General features: G+C 40.0%; 1 protein-coding gene across 1 annotated transcript; it reads left to right on the forward strand.

Annotated features, from left to right (window-relative positions):
• The first annotated feature begins 2,010 nt into the window (after window positions 1-2,010).
• CR88 (Chaperone protein htpG family protein) lies at window positions 2,011-10,083 on the forward strand. Its single transcript, XM_087695467.1, has 20 exons — window positions 2,011-2,241; window positions 4,321-4,545; window positions 4,622-4,695; window positions 4,803-4,928; window positions 5,219-5,312; window positions 5,399-5,482; window positions 6,283-6,426; window positions 6,515-6,631; window positions 7,049-7,102; window positions 7,197-7,265; window positions 7,369-7,473; window positions 7,741-7,881; window positions 7,965-8,057; window positions 8,137-8,214; window positions 8,293-8,547; window positions 8,630-8,732; window positions 8,880-9,051; window positions 9,155-9,260; window positions 9,352-9,441; window positions 9,590-10,083. The coding sequence occupies exons 1-20, from the start codon at window positions 2,128-2,130 to the stop codon at window positions 9,773-9,775; spliced, it is 2,430 nt and encodes an 809-aa protein (XP_087551593.1). The 5' UTR covers window positions 2,011-2,127; the 3' UTR covers window positions 9,776-10,083.
• The last annotated feature ends 8,891 nt before the right edge of the window (window positions 10,084-18,974 follow it).

The raw sequence follows: 18,974 nt of genomic DNA on the forward strand, positions 1-18,974 counted from the left end.
GGTTGTGGCCAAGAAGGGGAGCTCTTTATGGAGGGTATCTTGGCAAATTAGCAATCTAGAAGCTTTCAAGATGCAATTTGATACTGGCGATTTGAACTTTGACACCCAGAGAGACTGCGAGAGATGCCATGACTGAGTCACTTGGCTCTTGGATGATCTTGCTTCAATCTAAGCCTCTCATTGAACTAAGAAGAGGGGGAGATTGATGGAGTTAATTGTTGAATTATTAAAGGTTAATTCAAGCTTTTTGATTCGGAATCAGAGATGTCAAAATTGGGGGGTTCATGGCGCCGTTTTTTCCATAAAAAAAGGGGGGGACCTGTTCATGACGTCTTCTTCTCCTTCTTCTTTATTAATAAGCTTTTAAAGCTTAAAGCTTTGTGATTTATTTGACTTACCAAGTTTAAAATGTGTTCGGTCAAATTCGACTTATGGCTCACAACTCTGATTTATGCGGTAACTTTTGTGACAGATGGCTACAGTCCTTGTCAATCTGGGAAAATATCGGGTTACAAACCTTGGACCATTTTGCTTGAGATCTTCTCCGTTTAATGATTTAGAGTTCTTCAAGTCCATTTTGGAGAAGTCAGGAAGATTTGAAATTAAAGTTGAGATATCACAATTGACATATCATTATTATGGTTTTAAAAGGATGATTATTTTTGGAGCTTTAGTGTATTATTTTTGGGCATTTGTTGTACTTCATGGACATATCATTATTATAGTTGTATTATTTTGTGAGAGCTTGGGCTCACATCATGTGCACATTGTATTATTATATGCAATTGTATTAGATGCACTCGCAATTATTGTGTGGGTTGTACACATGAATTTGTAATTACAATACCATAAACTAGGTCTAATTAGCTTAAGATCTAAGCATGCTTCAAGGAATGACTAGTGGCCAAAAGCCCACAAAATGGGTATGACACCCAAAAGAGGGTGCAAACTCTAATTCACAATTGTGAAAATCCTAAATTGCAAACGAGATGCTATCCTAGAGAAGGGGCCTAGCCCTAATCCTAATTTTGATCTATATATGAAAGGATGGCCTCAATTATAATAATGCATTTAATGCATCTATGCTATGGAAGCTTTGTTAGTGCAAGTATTAAGTATTCATTCACTTCTTCTATTTTATCATCTTATCTCCATTGTTGAGGTTGAGGTTGAGAGAGAGAGAGAGAGAGAGAGAGAGAGAGAGAGAGAGAGAGAGAGAGAGAGAGAGAGAGAGAGAGAGAGAGAGAGAGAGAGAGAGAGAGAGAGAGAGAGAGAGAGAGGTGCACTTGGGCAAAGGATTAGGTCAAAGAAGCTCTGTGTCTTCTTCTTACTTTTCTTCTTTTTCTCCATCTTCTTTTCTCATCATGGGAGTACTTAGTGGTGGATGTAGAGGAACAATGACAACGCATCATGCTGCTTGTGCCATCATTCCGGGTTGTGGAACTATCTTTGAGTCTTCAAGCTTTCGGACTACAATGTGAGAAGGTAAGATACATGAATTCACTTCACCTCGAAGCTAGTCTTGTGTTCTCGCTTTCTATGCTCGGAGAGGAGGAGACATGGTTAGTTAAAGTGCAGTCTTGAGAAGACAAGGTGAGAAATTGTTGTCAAAGTGAGTGTTGTAGCTTTTGAAAGAATAGAAGCCCAAGCAACAATCCCTATCCAATCTTTTAGAATTATCAACCAGGAGCTTTTGAAAGAATAGAAGTCCATCCAATCTCTTAGAATTAGCAACTAATAGCTTAAGCTCAAGTCCTCATTAACCTCTTACCTAAAGAAGCCTTTCTAGAGAGTTCTTAGTATGGTCAATTTATGCAGCAATACACTTCCTTACAATACAAGCTAACATTTTAAAAGGAATCTAATCAGGTTAATCACTCATATTTTCTCTAATCAGGTTAAACACTCATATTTTCCTAGCTTTATGCAACAATGGAAAATACGAACTCTCTTTACTATCTAACGATTACAAGCCTAAAGGATAAAAATTCTTCAAAGGGCTGGCAAATTCTAGTAAAGAAGGGTATATAGAAAGAGGGTAAGCCAATGAGCCTGTGGCTCAAAAGAAAGAGAGAGAAGTCTTCTCCCTAATCTGTATTCTCCGAGCTCGACCGGCGTGAAGGAAGGATGGCGAATGCCGCTGCTCTTGCTGGACATGTCCAGCTCTCTGCTGCCTCAGCCTCTCAGAATCAACTCTCACAGGAACAGAGCACACCACAATCCTGCAAACGCTATGCCCAGGTACATCTATTGTTGTCATTTGAGGCGTTTCTTTCATTACAATTATTACCGCCAATGGCTGTAATCATCTCATATATCACGACGTTATACTGTGAATATTTCTTTAGAAACTGCTCGTCTTCGATTCATAGCTACCTCAACATATGAGACCGTGTATGAATTAAACACAGAGAGGTGTCAGGAGGGTCTGCCTCTTCCCTTTGCAAGCCAAAAAACTTTTACAGCATAGTCTGAGATTATACTGTTCGATACAAAAGAATCGATTCTCTCGAAGCTATCGTATCTTCTTTTGTTTCCTATCCGCTCTCTATATCCAGTGGTTTATCTGGGCATATCATTGGTTATTTTATTTCTATGATTTTCTACAATTCCTTGACCCTGTGTTAAAATGTTACGCTGGCATTGTCTAGCCTATATTCATTCCCTAGAGCTGAAAGACATACAAGAATAGGCCCATTGAGATTGAACCTCCTCTTACCCATATGAAAGTAATCTCACTTTTGTACCACAACATGCACCTCGCTCCCCCACTGGCATGTGCCCAATTGTTGGCATACTTGTTTCATAAAGGTGGATGCCAGCACCATATAACACTTCAAGCTGCTCGGCTTTTGCACCATCCACATTGAACCCGACATATTATTCAGACTCTTGTTCACTACATTCTCGTTAGAGTCAAAATAGATAGTAGGAGTTAATTGGGTGAAGCAAAACATCCACCCCACTCTTCTACTAACTGAAGGATTCCTACTTCATCCTTTGCTGGAGCTTGTAGCTGAGAGATCTAATGTTACTGGATGGCTAAGTCATCTGAGTACCCTGGGATAGGGTTCCTACCAATGAGCTGATTGAAAGTTTGTCGTTCACCTTTTGGATCCAAGTGTAAATCATATTGCTGTCACACTTGCCATTGAACTTGGATTGACCAGTTTCTTAGCCGTGTCTGCACTTTATCCATCATGTGAATGTTTGAAGCCCGACCGTTTGCATGTCTGCTGTCCTTCAAATCTCATGGGCTATGAGGGTGCTTAAATTTACTGACAATGCACAATCCATCCAAAGTTATGAAAATAAGGTTGAATGTTAGAACCACCACTTGCCAGGAGAGGCATGCTATCAAAATGCAGATTTGTTTTTTCTTTAGATACTGTGGTAGTAGAAGCATTTTAAACAGTAGTCTGTACTTTGCTCTGATATCAAATGCAACACCCTTACTCACTCCCTTCAAGAACACTCGAAAGTGCAAAAATTCTAAGGAGTGCACAAACATGGAGCAAGAGAGAGAATAGGCCTAAAAGAAACCTGCTCATGAAGGGGGGGGGGGTGTATATGTTGTAGGAGCCTGCAGGGTGAGAAGAGAGATGGAAGGGTTGAGATGAGGGATGGAAGGGACGAGACAGACTGAAGCTGGACAAGAGCACAGAAAAAGTGCGAATGCCCAAGCTCTAAAGGAACACCCCTAAATAGTGGAAGACAATGGTTTGCAGACTGGTCCAACTGTGTTACTGACTTGTGTCCTCAACTAGTCTGCCATGTGGAGGCTGCAGCTGTTTGGCCTGCCACCACCTGCAGCTTGCTGGCCATTGCTGTCCTCCTACACTGTCACTGTCCACCTAACTTCATATGACTATGTTTGACACATCCACTTTTGTTTGGCTTAGTCAGGTTCTGCTGTACCCTGTCATCTCTACTGTTCAGATGGCAAATCATCTTCTGGTGTCCTTTCACTTGACCACACACTATGGATGCTGCGACATCAGTTAGCTGTATGGGCAAGGCCATGTTTTTTTTGTTTAATGGCTATTTGACCCTTGGCTTCCCTGCTCTAACGCTAAGGTGTCCCAGAAGATTTTGTACATCTTCCCTCTTCTTTGTTCATTTAGAACCTCATGTTGCTTTGCTAGTATGTGTTATAGTCATGTCCAGCATGCTTTTGGTCATGCAGTATAGCTGGCTTGACTAGCAGATAACATGCCACATTGCTAGGATGCCAATATTCTTTTCCTATTGCAGGGCAGTAGTTGCTTGGTGTCTTCACTTGATGGGATTGCACTCATGTTCTATTGTTGGATATTTCAGACCACTGCTGTAAAGGCCTCTGTATCAGCCTGCACTCCTCTCAAACAGCGGCAATCAATTTCCAAGGCATCCTTGTTTGGTTCTTTTCCACGCGCTTGGTCTGGAGAAACATGGTGCTCCTCAAAGTGCCGTTCACATGCCTACAAGCCGGTCATTTGTGAAGCTGTAGTTGCTGAGAAGGAAGAAGTGGAGACTCCTGCAGAGAAGATTGAATATCAAGCAGAGGTAGGCTAATCTACTACATTACAGGAATATTTTCAAAAAGTAAATCAGTCTCATTAGTATATTGTGATATGAACAGGTGAGCCGCCTTTTGGATTTAATTGTTCACAGCTTATACAGTCACAAAGAGGTCTTTCTTCGAGAGTTAGTCAGGTAGTAGTGGTTCTTTGTTATTGTGTCTGGCTTTAGTTGTGTGCTTGTAGCTATCTAAATGTTTGCCAAATGTCACATTGACATATTCAACCATTTACATCATGCAGTAATGCAAGTGATGCATTGGACAAACTGAGATTTCTGAGTGTAACTGATCCGAAGTTGCTGGGTGACTTTCCAAATTTAGAGATAAGGATCAAAGCAGATCCAGAGTCTGGTACAATAACTATAACGTAAGTTTTCTTTTAAATACATGGAAGTTTCCTTCAATTTGCTATTTTTAAAGGAGAGGATTTATTTGGGGGAGAAAGTAAGAGGAGCTTATATGTGTATGCACTAATTTATGATGTCAAGGAGTTTTGATAACTTTTCTTCTTCAGTACACCTGATATAACCATCAATGCCCCAGTTTAACATGTGAATGTGCAGAGATTCCCTTTGCATTGTGCCTTGTTTTATCTTGGAAGGTCAAAAAGCAGTCTCTGCTCTTGAATGACGTGTTCTTTCATGGCTGTTATTGCAGGGACACTGGTATTGGCATGACTAGACAAGAGTTGATGGATAGTCTTGGGACTATTGCGCAAAGTGGTACTGCCAAGTTTGTGCAGGCACTCAAAGTGAGCATGTGTAACAATAAGTAACCTCTGTTCAATATGGTGGGCAAACATCTGACATCTTACAATGTGATTTACCCTTATGATAGGATAACAAGGACACACCCGGTGACAATAATTTGATCGGTCAGTTTGGGGTTGGGTTTTATTCAGCATTCCTTGTGGCTGAGAGGGTGAGTTTGATTCCTTGATACTATCTTTTTAATTTACTTTTGAGGAGTTAGATCTCTAGTAAGCAGACTTTGGAGTTTCTACTTGTGCTGCAAAGGCTTTGGCCTTCATTTCATCTTTACTAGAACTATTTGTAGGGCCTGAACATTCTCTCTTTTCCTGACTCTCCTTAATAATGTTTACCTTGAAATTTGTATTTTTGGTACCATACGTGATTATTACTTAAGCTAGAAATAAAAAGCAACTGAACAATCAGAGGCAACCGCTACTAACATTGCTTGGTTGGAAAAGCAAGTGAATGCCAGCTGTATGTGCAATTGACTGAACCTTCCAGTTATTGCAGATCGTGTGATTGCCTCTTTTAGAGCTTGGCTTTGTTTCATTTCTCATGAGCTTTTCAGATCCTTTTTGTGTTGGAGCTAGTGAGCCATCTGAGTTTAAGAAATATGTAAGACCAGTCATTTCTGCATGGTACTTTTACGCTACTGTTTCTTTGCTGGAGTCCCCTATTCACCTGCTGTATTTTGGTAGAATGCGATCCAAGTGGGGTGTGGAACTCTGTTTTTGGATTTTGGTATTCAGAAAGCTGTCCTGCTCTTTGCTTTTGTTTTGCCACTGGCTTTTTGCTGAATGCTGTGTACTTCTTGTATCTGCTGCAAAATTCTATCAGGGTGGGCTATGGAATCTAACACTATTTGCCCATTGTAAGCTGCAAAATGATGCTTCTGCTTTTATTCTACGTATTCTATGTATTGGACTGAGGCTTCTTCTTATTCTATGTATTCCATGTATTCGATTGTAGGTGGTGGTTTCAACTAAGAGCCCGAAGTCTGATAGACAGTTTATTTGGGAGGGAGAAGCTGATAGTAGTGCCTATGTGATAAGAGAAGAAACGAATCCTGAAAAGCTTTTGCAACGAGGAACTTCGATAGTTTTATACCTCAAGGTATATCATAAACTTATATATTTATTTGTTAAAGTGCCAGTGGAATGAAATAAAAACACTTACATGATTCACATTCTAACCTGGGCAGCCTGATGAAGCATTCGAGTACTCTGATCCAATTCGCATTCAGAATCTTGTGAAGAGCTACTCTCAGTTTATCTCTTTCCCCATTTATATGTGGGTTCAAAAGACTCGTACAGTGGAGGTAACACCTAAGTCACTCTCTGTTGATTGTGCTAGGATTAGACTGGTTGAAACCAGTCTGGATCAGCCCATATCATTGTTGAGTGTGCTACAACAATGTTTATTCTTTGGTGGGATATGTGTTTCACTGTTTCAGCATTAGATGTTGCCATTGTTAAACATAGTTTTGATGCACTCTTTGTTCAAGAGCACATTGTTATTCCATGAACTACAGTGAAAGCACTGTTAAGATCAATGCTACACTACAGTTCTTTCAATCCCGTCGAATAGAAATTGGTAAAGCACAAATATGAAAGAACATTTGACAATAAACTCTAGCTAAGGTTAATGATCTATCAAAGCTTCATATGCTGTTAGTCCCTAATTTTCCATTCTGGTTGCCATTTCCACTGATGACGTGATTTTGGCAAATCATCAGGACACCGATGCTGTTACTGAAGAGGAAAAGACAGAGGAAGGGGGTGAATCCAAGGTCAACTTTTGTGTATTACTGGTCTTAATTGTTCTGTAAGTCATACCCATAGTTGTGAATGAATCTGTGTTTTCGTGTTGTGTTCTCTGTTCAGGAGACAAAGAAGACCAAAACAGAGAAGTATTATGAATGGGAGTTGATAAATGAGACAAAGCCAATTTGGGTACATCTAGCTAGTGTTCCTTTAAAAGAGTCAAAATAATATATGTTTGAGTGCTGATTAAGTCTATCTATCTTGATCTAACTATGTGCTTGAGATATTTCAGATGCGCAGTCCTAAAGATGTTACCAAGGCAGAATATGACACTTTCTACAAGAGCACTTTTAATGAGTATCTAGAGCCCTTGGCTTATACGCACTTCACCACAGAGGTACTATGAGAGGCTTTGGGATTATGCCGCCATTCTTCTTGGATTTTTATTATGAGAGTAATTTGCCAAACAATTGATATTTTGCAAGCTTCCAACGTATTTGTGTGATTTAAGCAGTTAACCTTATGCCCAGGGCTGCCCAGCTCACATCCGCTTGTTTGAATGCTGCATGGGCCTGTGACGATGTTGTGAAGAAAGATTGCATTTTAAAGAGAGTTATTCATAGTGCCAGAAAAGTTAACCCTGTTTCTGCCTTGCTTGTTTCAGGGTGAAGTGGAGTTCAAGAGCCTATTGTATATTCCGGGGATGGCACCGTTTAATGCTGAAGAGCTGTATACCAACAATGCAAAGAATATACGCTTATATGTTAAGCGCGTTTTTATTTCTGCTGACTTTGATGGAGAGTTGGTAAGCTTTTGCCTAGTTATGACTAATCAGGCTGGAGTTTTGTTGTACCTGCTTGGTTTAACTTATTGGTGGGTTAACTGCAGCTCCCTCGCTACCTAGGTTTTGTTAAAGGTGTTGTTGATTCAAACGACCTCCCCTTGAATGTCTCAAGAGAAATCCTGCAAGAGAGCCGCATTGTAAGTTTTTTAATCTGCTAAGGTTTCAATTTTTGCTGTTTTGAGAGTTGTGCTTAGAACTCCTATATTCTCACTACAGGTCAGAATTATGAAGAAGCGACTAGTCAGGAAAATATTTGATATGTGCCAAGAAATTGCTGACAGGGAGGACAAAGAGGTAATATCCTCATTTAAAAGTGCTTATATTGTTGCTTCTGCCAGTCATGCTCCTAATTAGCAATTTTTTTGTATGAAGGCATACAAAACGTTTTGGACCAACTTTGGACGGAGTATCAAGCTTGGGTGCATAGAGGACTCGGCAAATCACAAGCGACTGACTCCTCTCCTACGATTTTATACCTCCAAGCATGAGAGTGATTTAGTCAGTTTGAAGACCTATGCTGATAACATGAAAGGGGATCAAAATGCCATATATTATTTTGCAGCTGATAGTATAAAGAGTGCTAAAAGTGCACCTTTTCTGGAAGAGCTAGTTAAGAGAGATTATGAGGTATGTGGGCTCTTAACATAAAGTTGAAACCTGTTTCCACTGTGCAGTATTTGCACTTAACGCTTTTCTGGAGACTCTGCAGGTTCTTTTCCTAATTGAGCCAATTGATGAAGTTGCAATTACAAATCTTCAAGAGTATGAAGGCAAGAAATTTGTTGACATCAGCAAAGAAGATTTGGACTTAGGTACATAAGATGCAGGCTTTGGGTGCTTATATTATTACTATCTTTTCATAGTTTCTGGAGCAGAACTCTGCAATTTTACATTTGGTTGACCTTGATTGACCAAAAGGTCATGGGTTGTAACTAGTGTGAATGATTGGGAATTAATAGGTGGAGATGAAGTAGAAGAGAGAGAGAGGGAGAAGGAATACCAACTTCTCTGTGACTGGATGAAGCAAATACTTGGGGACAAAGTGGCTAAAGTGCAAGTTTCAAAGCGTATAAGCTCAATACCTTGTGTGCTTGTGTCTGGGAAGTTTGGGTGGTCAGCGAATATGGAAAGGTAGAAACAAGTTTACCCCATCTGCATAGGTTTTACTTTAATTGAAGGGATTTAGTTTTGATAGTGATATTTTTGTTATGGCTCATCTGTCTTTCTGATACAGGATAATGAAAGCACAAACTCTAGGTGATGATTCAACGATGGAATTCATGAGAGGGAGAAGGGTTTTGGAAATCAATCCAAATCATCCCATCATAAGAGATCTTAATGTGAGTGGGAAGAATACATCTGCTGCTTATATTGTTCCTTAATTTCAGTGGCTATTTGAGCTGCTTGTTTGATATTGATTGGATGTTGCAGGCTATATGCAAGGATACCCCTAGAAACTCTAAAGCTCAGCAAGTTGTAGAGATACTACATGAGACTGCCTTATTATCTAGTGGCTTTTTTGTAAGTCCTTTGCTGCTTTGTTGTTGCCAAGATTTGAATAGTGCCTGATTTCATCTGATCATTTGTCTGCAGCTGGAAAATACATTGCTGCTGTTGTTGTTGCTAAGATTTGAATAGTGTCTGATTTCATCTGATCATCTGTCTGCAGCCGGAAAATCCTGCTGAATATGGTGGAAAAGTCTTTGAAGTCCTGGGCATGGCTCTAGGAAATTCGAATTCTGAGGTGGAGGCCGACTTCTCAGAATTACGGGATGAATCTTCTGATACCATTGGGGCTGCTGAAGTGGTTGAGCCATCTGAAGTTCAGCTGGAAAATGATGATGTCTGGAAATGATTGCAATATCAAATGGCTTGTAAATGCGGCTTTAATTTTAGAGATTTCTCCTAAACAGGAGCATGAGTGAAAGTTTTGGCATAGGTGGGGGGGAATGTCTTCTAATATTTAACTGACTATTTAAGGACCAGATTTAAAAGAAAGTCGGTGTAAAATGTGTTGCTCTAAGCCGATATGTGGACAATAGTTGGAGGGTTTAAATCATCCATTGTGTAAGTACAGTAATGTGCTCACTGAGAGGTGAAGAATCACAAGTGGAAAGAAATACAAGATCTTAAGAAAGGCTGGCAGAGTTTTCTTATCAAGAACTTGACATGGGCACCCTATTATGATAATAATCTTGCTAAATGAGGCAGGGCTAAGATGCTCCTAAGATCCATAAATTTGTTGCAAGTACTTGGTTGAGTTGATCTGGGCTGTATTGCAACAAGGATCAGCCATCATTGTCCATTTGTTCTGGGCTGTATCACAATTATGTTGGGAGTAGACTGCACACCTAAGATGAAGAGCTTCTACAATTGGTTGAACCAGGGAGAGAATCTTTGCTCTTCATGCTCTGTTGATCTGCATCCAAGTGATTATCTCATGATAGTATTTATTAGGTCATCTGCAATCCTTTCTTCATTCATTATTTGAAATCAATGCATATTTGATTATGACAGTAATTTAATGACTTTTTACAAATGATGGCCTTGTTGTAGATCCATCTCTACACTTGGTCCGTTAGTTAACTTCACACACTATTTTGTCATGCGCGTGCGCGCATGGGATGTTTGCACATTTGCATGCATGCACGCATGGACACACATGCTGGTATGTGTTAGCACATTTGCATATTTGCAAGCATGCATGCCAATGTGTGTGCATGCGTACATTATATAGACACATGCATGCACACATACAAATGGATGTATGGATGTGTATAGATGATATACAAACACATTGGTAGCATTCAATTTGATGTCAAATCCACTTAACAAAACTTCTTAATCCATATTTGGATCAAACCATAATCTCATTGAAGGTGCACTATAGCTCCCACCATCATAGTCAAATGTATGGATTGGTTTAAATGTGGATCATGAGTTGAAGTTTTCCACATCACAAGGAACTTTTAATGACCTTGATATATCTATTTTATCTTGTTTTTGGTCTTGGACATTGATGTTTACATTGTTCACATGAGTTAGATAAGCCGAGTACAAGCATGAGTTTGTTTCAATATACATATTGAGAAGCACATTTGATATAAGTGAGTTCCAACTCTTTTGAAGAGGGGATGTATATTTCTATGTAGGCACGTGTGAGGAGTACAAGAAACATTACCATAGCTCACATTATTATATTGGTTTGCCTTTGATTCTTTGAAGTAGCTTCATAGTTGTTTGTCCGAATAAATATAACATGGTTGTCATAGTTAATTTGGTTGACATTTTCATTGTTGATATATCTTCCATATATTTTAGAGATTGATGGGTGGATACATCTTGTCATAGAAATATGGTTTCATTATTGACATAGACACACACATCATTGGTCTATAGTTTCAATGCGTAACCTTGAATATCTAGAGATCAATCTACATGATTAACTTTACATATATTGTCATGCATAGCTTGGGTGCGAGAGATTCCATGCATTTGCTCACAAATGTGTACATTTTTCCCCTCGGATATAGAGGTGTTCTTATGTCAAGGATGAAAAACACTACCTAATGATACATCCATCACTTGGTAAGAGGCAAAAATGCAAGAAAAGAGAGAACCATGTGAACAACCCTTAAAACATGGCTCTTGCTATGATATAAAACCACCTCTCTATACGAGTGGTGTGGCCAAATTGAAAGGTTGCTATGCTTATTTGTTTCCCATTAGCTTTTGAACCATCCCTTGGCACCAAAACTTTCAATGAGTTTGAAAAACCTAGAAGATGACAATGTCTAGATGATCCCACTCATAGCTCATATGATTTACTCTAGAATTTTCTTACATTTACTCTACAATTTACTTGTAATCTCCTTTTTGTGAGCACTACAATTTACATTTACACTATAATTTTCCCACATTTACACTACAATTTACTATGTTGATTCTCAATGCCAAAAGGTTAAAAATTGAAGTTGATGTTCTCTCTTTCTTTTTCTAGCAAAGTAGGGGGCTTATAGAAGCAATGTCTTTTTGAGAGGAACACAATTATGGAATGCGAGGTAGAAGCTATGAGACATGAGAGTTGAGAGAGAAGAATACAAGAGTTGTGGGTACAAAATAAATGGTACCTTCACTTATATATGGCTATATGGTATGTATGTATATAAGGGGTGCTTACTTGGCTATAGGCCATCGGTCTTTATCCCAACAATCTTCACTTAAAAGACCAATGTGCCTTTATGGAAGTATAAAAAGAAAGTGAAGATAGTTCCATTTTATAGAAGTATAAGAAGAAAGTGATGATATTATCCTATACCCATTAGCACTCTCTAGTGTGCAAAGCATGGCATTGAATGACACCCTATCATATTGCAATGTAGGTATATCTCTCTTGCAATGCCCAAGTCTCTCACTAGATGAGTAGGCTATATAGCTTTCTTGTAGGTCTCAATGGTCACAACATACTTTGCCTATGGTAGATAAAGCCATACATGGCTACAATCAAGAGAACCAAGAGATTGCACCACCTGTGTAAGTGAAGACAAAACCTACAGTAGACCTCCTAGAGTCTACGCTTCTTGCAAAATCAAAATCTACATATCCAAGAATAGATGCATCATTTCTCCCGAAGCATATACACATAGATCTAGTGCCATTCAAGTATCTCCAGTTAGTCTTTATTGCATCCCAATGCTTCTTGCTAGGGTTTTCCATATATTTGCTAATAACTTCAATTACTTAGGGAATATTAGGACATATAGCAACCATAGCATATATCAAGTTGCCAACTGTAGATGCTTAAGAAACCTTGGCCATTTCATCCTTTTGCTAATCTAACTTGGGGTTGTCCTCTTGGCTAAGTTTCAAATATGGAGGTAATGGAATTGTTAATTGTAAGGAGAAAAAGACCCATAATTTTTGGAAAGAAAATGTAGTCCTAAAATTCATTAGACATTTCATTAAGAGCTGGGCTTCTCTCATGCAAATTATATTAATCAAGTGGCACTGTAAGGTTATAACTTGTACTTAGCCAACTGTTAGATCGAAACTATGATCTAGGTATATGAATTAGAAGGTATGTCCGGTCATAAGGTCAAAAAAAGGGGTTGTATGCCCAAAGGGATGGAGAAACCTTAACCCTAGAATTTATGTATAAAAGAGATGAAAACTAATGAAAGAAGCTATTCATGTGTGTGCAAACTTTGCCTTCTTGCTTTCTTGTTGCTCTATTCCCTTGTGAGTGAGACTAAAGAAGAGGGAGTGAGAGAGTGTGCGTGGAGTGAGGGACATCGTTATGAGAAAATCCTTGCATCCTTTCTTCTTCTTATCCATCCCATCTCTTTGTGAGTGCAAACGAGAACAAGAGCGTGTGAGTTGAGATTGTGAGAGGGTGAGGGACATGGATCATGAACCTGCCTTCTTCTCTTCATCTCCTTGAGCTCATTGCTTGTATATCCTCTCCTTCATGGCAACAATGGAAGCAATATCAAGGGTGAAGGAGCACGCGTGTGAATCAAAGACGTGGCTTGTTGATATGACTACAATATGGTAAGTGTAGGTAAGTGCATTCTCTCGTCGTCTTTAGTTTTAGATCTAGTATGTGAGTAAGCTAGTTTGAGAAATAAACATGAGTTTGCAGGTTGAAACTCTTGAATTGATTGCAATGTCTCCAATGGTCCCCACATCAAGCTCATAGAGCATATTTTGGTTTCATTGGCAGGACCACCGATATAGAGTCTCGAAGTCACTCACATACAACTTTGCATTGCGGAATAGGAGATAGTACAAGTGTACTAAATCCAAAAGATATGCAATAGTTAGGATGTTACTTATGTTGCATATTGAAACTACACCATTATGTGAGTTATAACAAGTGGTAAGATCCAAATTTAGGTAATGCTTTCATCACTCTTATTAGGTACATTATGAAGAAGGGTAAAATATATGACCTTGAGATATAGTAGTAAATAACAAGAGAATACTCGCATTAAATATGTGGGGATTTACAAGTAGGAGTGGGGCTTTTGCATTGTGTGATCCACCTCTTAGAAGGGAAGTGAAAGAGTTAAACTATACAAGGAAGACATTAGAGTGACCATGAGTAGCAAGGGCCAAGGGACACAAAGTTGAGATTAAGCAAGGAAGAAGAAGTACATCTCCCACATGGAGTCGGAGGATTAGAGAGAGAGAGAGAGAGAGAGAGAGAGAGAGAGAGAGAGAGAGAGAGAGTTCTACATGTGAGGGCGGGTAAACACTACCCCGGACGGTTGGGGCAGCATGTAATCCGTCTTTTATTATGTTTACACACTAAACTGCAAGAAATTTTACACAAAAGGAGGGATAGGCTAGTGGTATAAAGGCTGTGACAACACACCCATAGGTGGAGCTTCAATTGCTATCAGGCGCGATATGTGAATTGCGCGACTTGTTAAATTGTGACACGTCATCGGCGGACACTTTGATATCCCCCCAAAAGTGTCTAGCATCCGTGAATTGCACGACTTGTTAAAACGTGACATGTCATTGGCGGACACGGCGGCCACATTGCTGTGTGTAACTGACCTGAATAGGGGTTAGCCTTAATCCTCCTTTAAATTATATTTATTAAAAAAGGAAAAAAGGCAACATGCTAGTCGTTGCTTTTCTTTTCTTATTCTTCCTGAAGTTTGAAGTTCCTCCTCGTTTCCATCATCAGCTTCATTCTCATTTGCACCTCCTTGCCTTTGCAGCAACGAGTTGGAACTCTCCTCCCCGCTAGAGTTGCAACTCTTCTCCCCTGCCTATATCATCATCTTTGTCATTATTTGCAGCACCCACGACTTCTTCATCACCATCATCTTCTTCATCAGCATCATCATTGTCTGCTAGCCGCCTTGCTGCTATCGTCAACACATAGGTCTGGTGCGACTTTGCCTGTTGCAACAACCACGCCTCTATCATCATCTTCGTCATTAGCATCAGCAGCCACACCCTTATCATCACCTTCTGCATCAACATCTTTGGTCTCGGTTTATTGCTATCCACGTCGATTTGGGAGCGTTTGTAGGATCTTCATCATCATTAGCATCTTTAGCATCCTCTCCATCAATCGTGCTACTGTACACGCTGGGGGCGCTTGTTGGGTGTTCATGATCATCATCATGATGGTCCCCAACATCTCCATCGTTTGCAGATTGTCATCAACAACTTCAACTTGTCAATGGGGAGCATCATCGTGCCCAACAGGGATTGGCAGTTACACCTAGGGCATCATCACATCTCTGTGTGACGCATCAAGTCGCGGGCGGCTAATTTCATCTTCAGGCCCTGATCTGTAACGACTGTCACCTGCAACAACATCACTTCATCGTCTTCTTATTTTCAAGATCATCAATGTTGATTGGTTGCCATCGGGAGGGGCTCGCATTTCTGCAACACCACTCTCTTCCATACCCTTTACCTCTCAGCCTCTCTACACTCGATCTTCCACTGTACCACTACCATCCATCCACCATAACTAAAGAGCCACCTAGTGGTGACAGCGGAGTCACCACAAGAGAAGCGAGAAGAGTTGCAACTGGACCCATTGTTCGGAGAAGATAGAATTATATTTTGAATTGTGTGTAACTCATTAAAATCTGTTGGTTGGCAACATTCAGTCTAGTGGGTCATTTCTGCATTGAAGAAGGAAGAGAGAGGCACCTAACAAACTAGCTTCTCTTACTTCCACCCTCTTCACAAGGGGGGAAGGATAGAGAAGATTTAATGCGTGGAAGGTTGGCTCCCAACTTGCATCTTGCAAATTTGTTAACCATCATTAATGTTTCATATTCCTTGGTTCTTAAGGTGTATTTAATTTTAGGTTAGCTTTGATCACCTCTTTGTGGACAATGTACATATGTGCACTAGCACACACCACCCATTGCACATCATCGTCCGTATGCACTTGAACACTTGTTGGGTTCCTCTTTCTTGAACACTTGTTAAGTTCCCCTTTACTTTTTTTTTTCTTTTGCATCATGCCTACCCTACCCTATTTGCAAGGGGGAGAATGAGAAAAAAAGTTGGTATCTAGACTTAGTATCCACACTAGTGTACTACACATTAGTGCACAATGCACATTGCACATACACGTGTACAACACCCCCACACTAGTACACATCATAACCCCACTTAGCACACTACCCCTTGTTGAGATATCGAGCTCCACTCGTGATATGCCAGGGTAACCATTGTGCATTTATGTCACCAACTTGTCAGTTGTAGATGCGGTTGGTACACCGCCCATGAATAATAGCTAGATGACAACTAACCTCATCTACTCTAGTTCGTGGCTTAGTTAGTATGCCACCTCAGTTAGTTGAGTTTGGTTTGAGACCCGTATATAGGGTTCTTCTATTTCTATGTACTAGTATTCTTTTGGCTTACACAAAAACTAAGAAGAGGAAAATTGTTTTCAGCCTCCACCTTTGTGTGTATTCCCCCATTGTGCAAGCAAGAAAGCTACAAGTGAGACTCCTTCCTTCTCTCCCACAATCTTGACATGGTATCATAGCCTTGTTCGTGGTAAGGAGCTCAAGAAAGCAAGCCAAGTTCGCGGTGTTTTGGTAAGATGACCAGTGTTGCTTTCATTTTTCTGTTTTGGGAGCAAGTCTCTATAGGTAGCACAGCCGGGAAGTGCAAGAATGCATTGTCTCAGATTGAGACGCCCTTCGTGGTGTAGCAAGAGGGCAGTATATGCTGCGGATAAGGGCTTTAGCCCTTGGTTGCTCTGTTTTTTTGATTTGAGGCCATTTCGGGGCCTGTTTTGGAGGCGGAAGTTTTCTGCACACACTTAGGAAAAGACCTAGTTTTATGCTGTGCGACCACTGTTCTATAAGTCTGATGCCAGGAGGCATATTCCATGGTGGATTCCGTGCCACGGTGGATTCCGTGAGGGTTTACGGTGGATTTCGTAAACTTTGATGACCGGTGCTCATACACAAAGTGGATTCTTTGTGCGAGAAGTTGATGGGGACGCCTGTCCTTTTCGGGCGTTTCATTAATTTAGTGTGTACGTGGGTGATTCCATAGCAGGTGATTCCGTAAAATACATATTAAATTAATAAACGTTTATGAGTTTAGAGTGCGCACTCGTAATAAATTAAGGTTAGGATTTATCTCTAACTAGTTGATTTATTTATGTAGCTGAAGACTGCTAGGTATTCACTTTTGTCGGTTTAATTGTATTATTTTACTAACAATTGTGAATGCTTCAGTTGATGTGTAGAGATAGCAGCAGTGGCGAAGGAAAGCATTGGAGTCTAGCGAGTATTCGATCTATGGATTATATTTTGATAGGCGCCACGCTTATATTTTGTCATGTCTATTGAGGTATCGATGATTTATTATTATTTTGTATGCGCCCATGCGCACGGTTATGTTATTTCTATTTGGACATTGTATTGGGCGTGCTAGACTCTTTGGGCACCGTTCATTAGCTTTATTCCTATTTTTGTAAAAGCAAACTCAAAAGCTAAAAGCTTGATATGTTTTTGTAAATTGGGCTATTGTTGAGCATGAAGAAGAAATATATATAAAATACATGCTTTGTAAAGCGCTCACACAAGGCATGGGGGGAGATTGAACCCAATTGGTCTCTTGCTCTTGTCGTTAATGCTTTTTACCTTGTAACTTGTGCAAAAAGTAGAGTTCATTGTTCTTGGGGACCTTCCAGGATTTACTACGTGAGCATACAGCGACCGATCTGCGCACCAGTGGTATCAGAGCGGAGCTGAGATCAAGAGCTTCCAATCGCTACCCATCTTGTGTGAAGGCGGAGCTCCTGGAACGATCGGGCTCTACGGTTAATCTCGTTGCGAATCGTCGATACATGCAGACTTCTGGCGATCAAGAACCCCTGTTTCTGTCATCAGATCGCGAAGGACCGGGCTGTACAGGCGGATGACCACTCCTTCATCTCCTTCATCAAGTTGTCAAACAGAGAGATAAGCCTTATTATTTTCATAACTCCTTCTTTAAAAAAGCTTAATAGTAAGCTTCATAAGCTTTAAAAGAAGCTTAATAGCTTCAACAATTGGACCGCGAGGTATCGAAGGATGCCCGATTTTTCCGTGGCGGTTTTAAAAACGCCCCCCTCCCAACGAAATTGCGTCATTTTCTCTTTTATTAAGCTTAAGCTTAATCTTCATCAATCAAGTAAGTCAAGTCATCTCTGGTCAACAACTCCAGGTCCCACATTAAAGAAATCAAGTTCTGCAAGTAATCTGTGATCAAGTTCTACAAGTTCATTAAGTCGGCTAAGTTCTGCAAGTCTGCAAGTCACATAAGTCTGCAACTCTGCAAGTCAGACTAGTCAACTGGAGTCAGAACTGACTTGTGCTCAAAACTCCTAGAAGGGCTGTTCCTGTGCAGAAACTCCGAATTGCAAAGTTGTTCGTTGGAAGGTAATCTACACATACGCAGGTTTGTTGAAGCATTTTTAGCATACGAAGAAGGAAAAATCGCAGATTTTTTGAAGATTGAGAAAGATATACCCAAAAACACATAAGCCTTGTATCCCCAAACTTGAGCTACGCTCATCCCGTTAACTTGATTTTGAGTGAGAAAGGTCTTTTGAGTTTTACAGGATGACGGAACCACATATGGATGATCTTATGGCTGAAGGTGACCTACCTGAGCCTACGATGGAGCAAAAGCTAGACTTAATCATGATGCAATTGGAAGAAGAACGAAGGGCTAGGCAATCATTGCAAGCACAACTGGCAAAATTACAAAGAGCATCTACCGACAAAGAAGAACCTCAAGCTGAAGATCTGATTCGACGTACCATCGACACCACTCTTGAAGCTCAAACCATTCGCAAGGAATCAAAGATAAGTAAACAAAGTTTCAAATTTCATACTTTCAATGGCATACGAGAAGAAAAGACTGTTCTAGCATTCATTAGTTAATTTGATGACTATTTCCATGAAAAACCTATGTAGAAAAAGATAAAATCAAGTGTATTACTAATTATTTGATAGACAGAGCATCACTTTGGTGGACTGTAGTATGCAAGAGTATAGAATGTC

This window comes from Lygodium microphyllum, chromosome 16, assembly GCF_053477565.2.
Source record: "Lygodium microphyllum isolate KBCC chromosome 16, Lygodium_microphyllum_v1.1.10, whole genome shotgun sequence".
NCBI classification, from domain to species: Eukaryota; Viridiplantae; Streptophyta; class Polypodiopsida; order Schizaeales; family Lygodiaceae; genus Lygodium; species Lygodium microphyllum.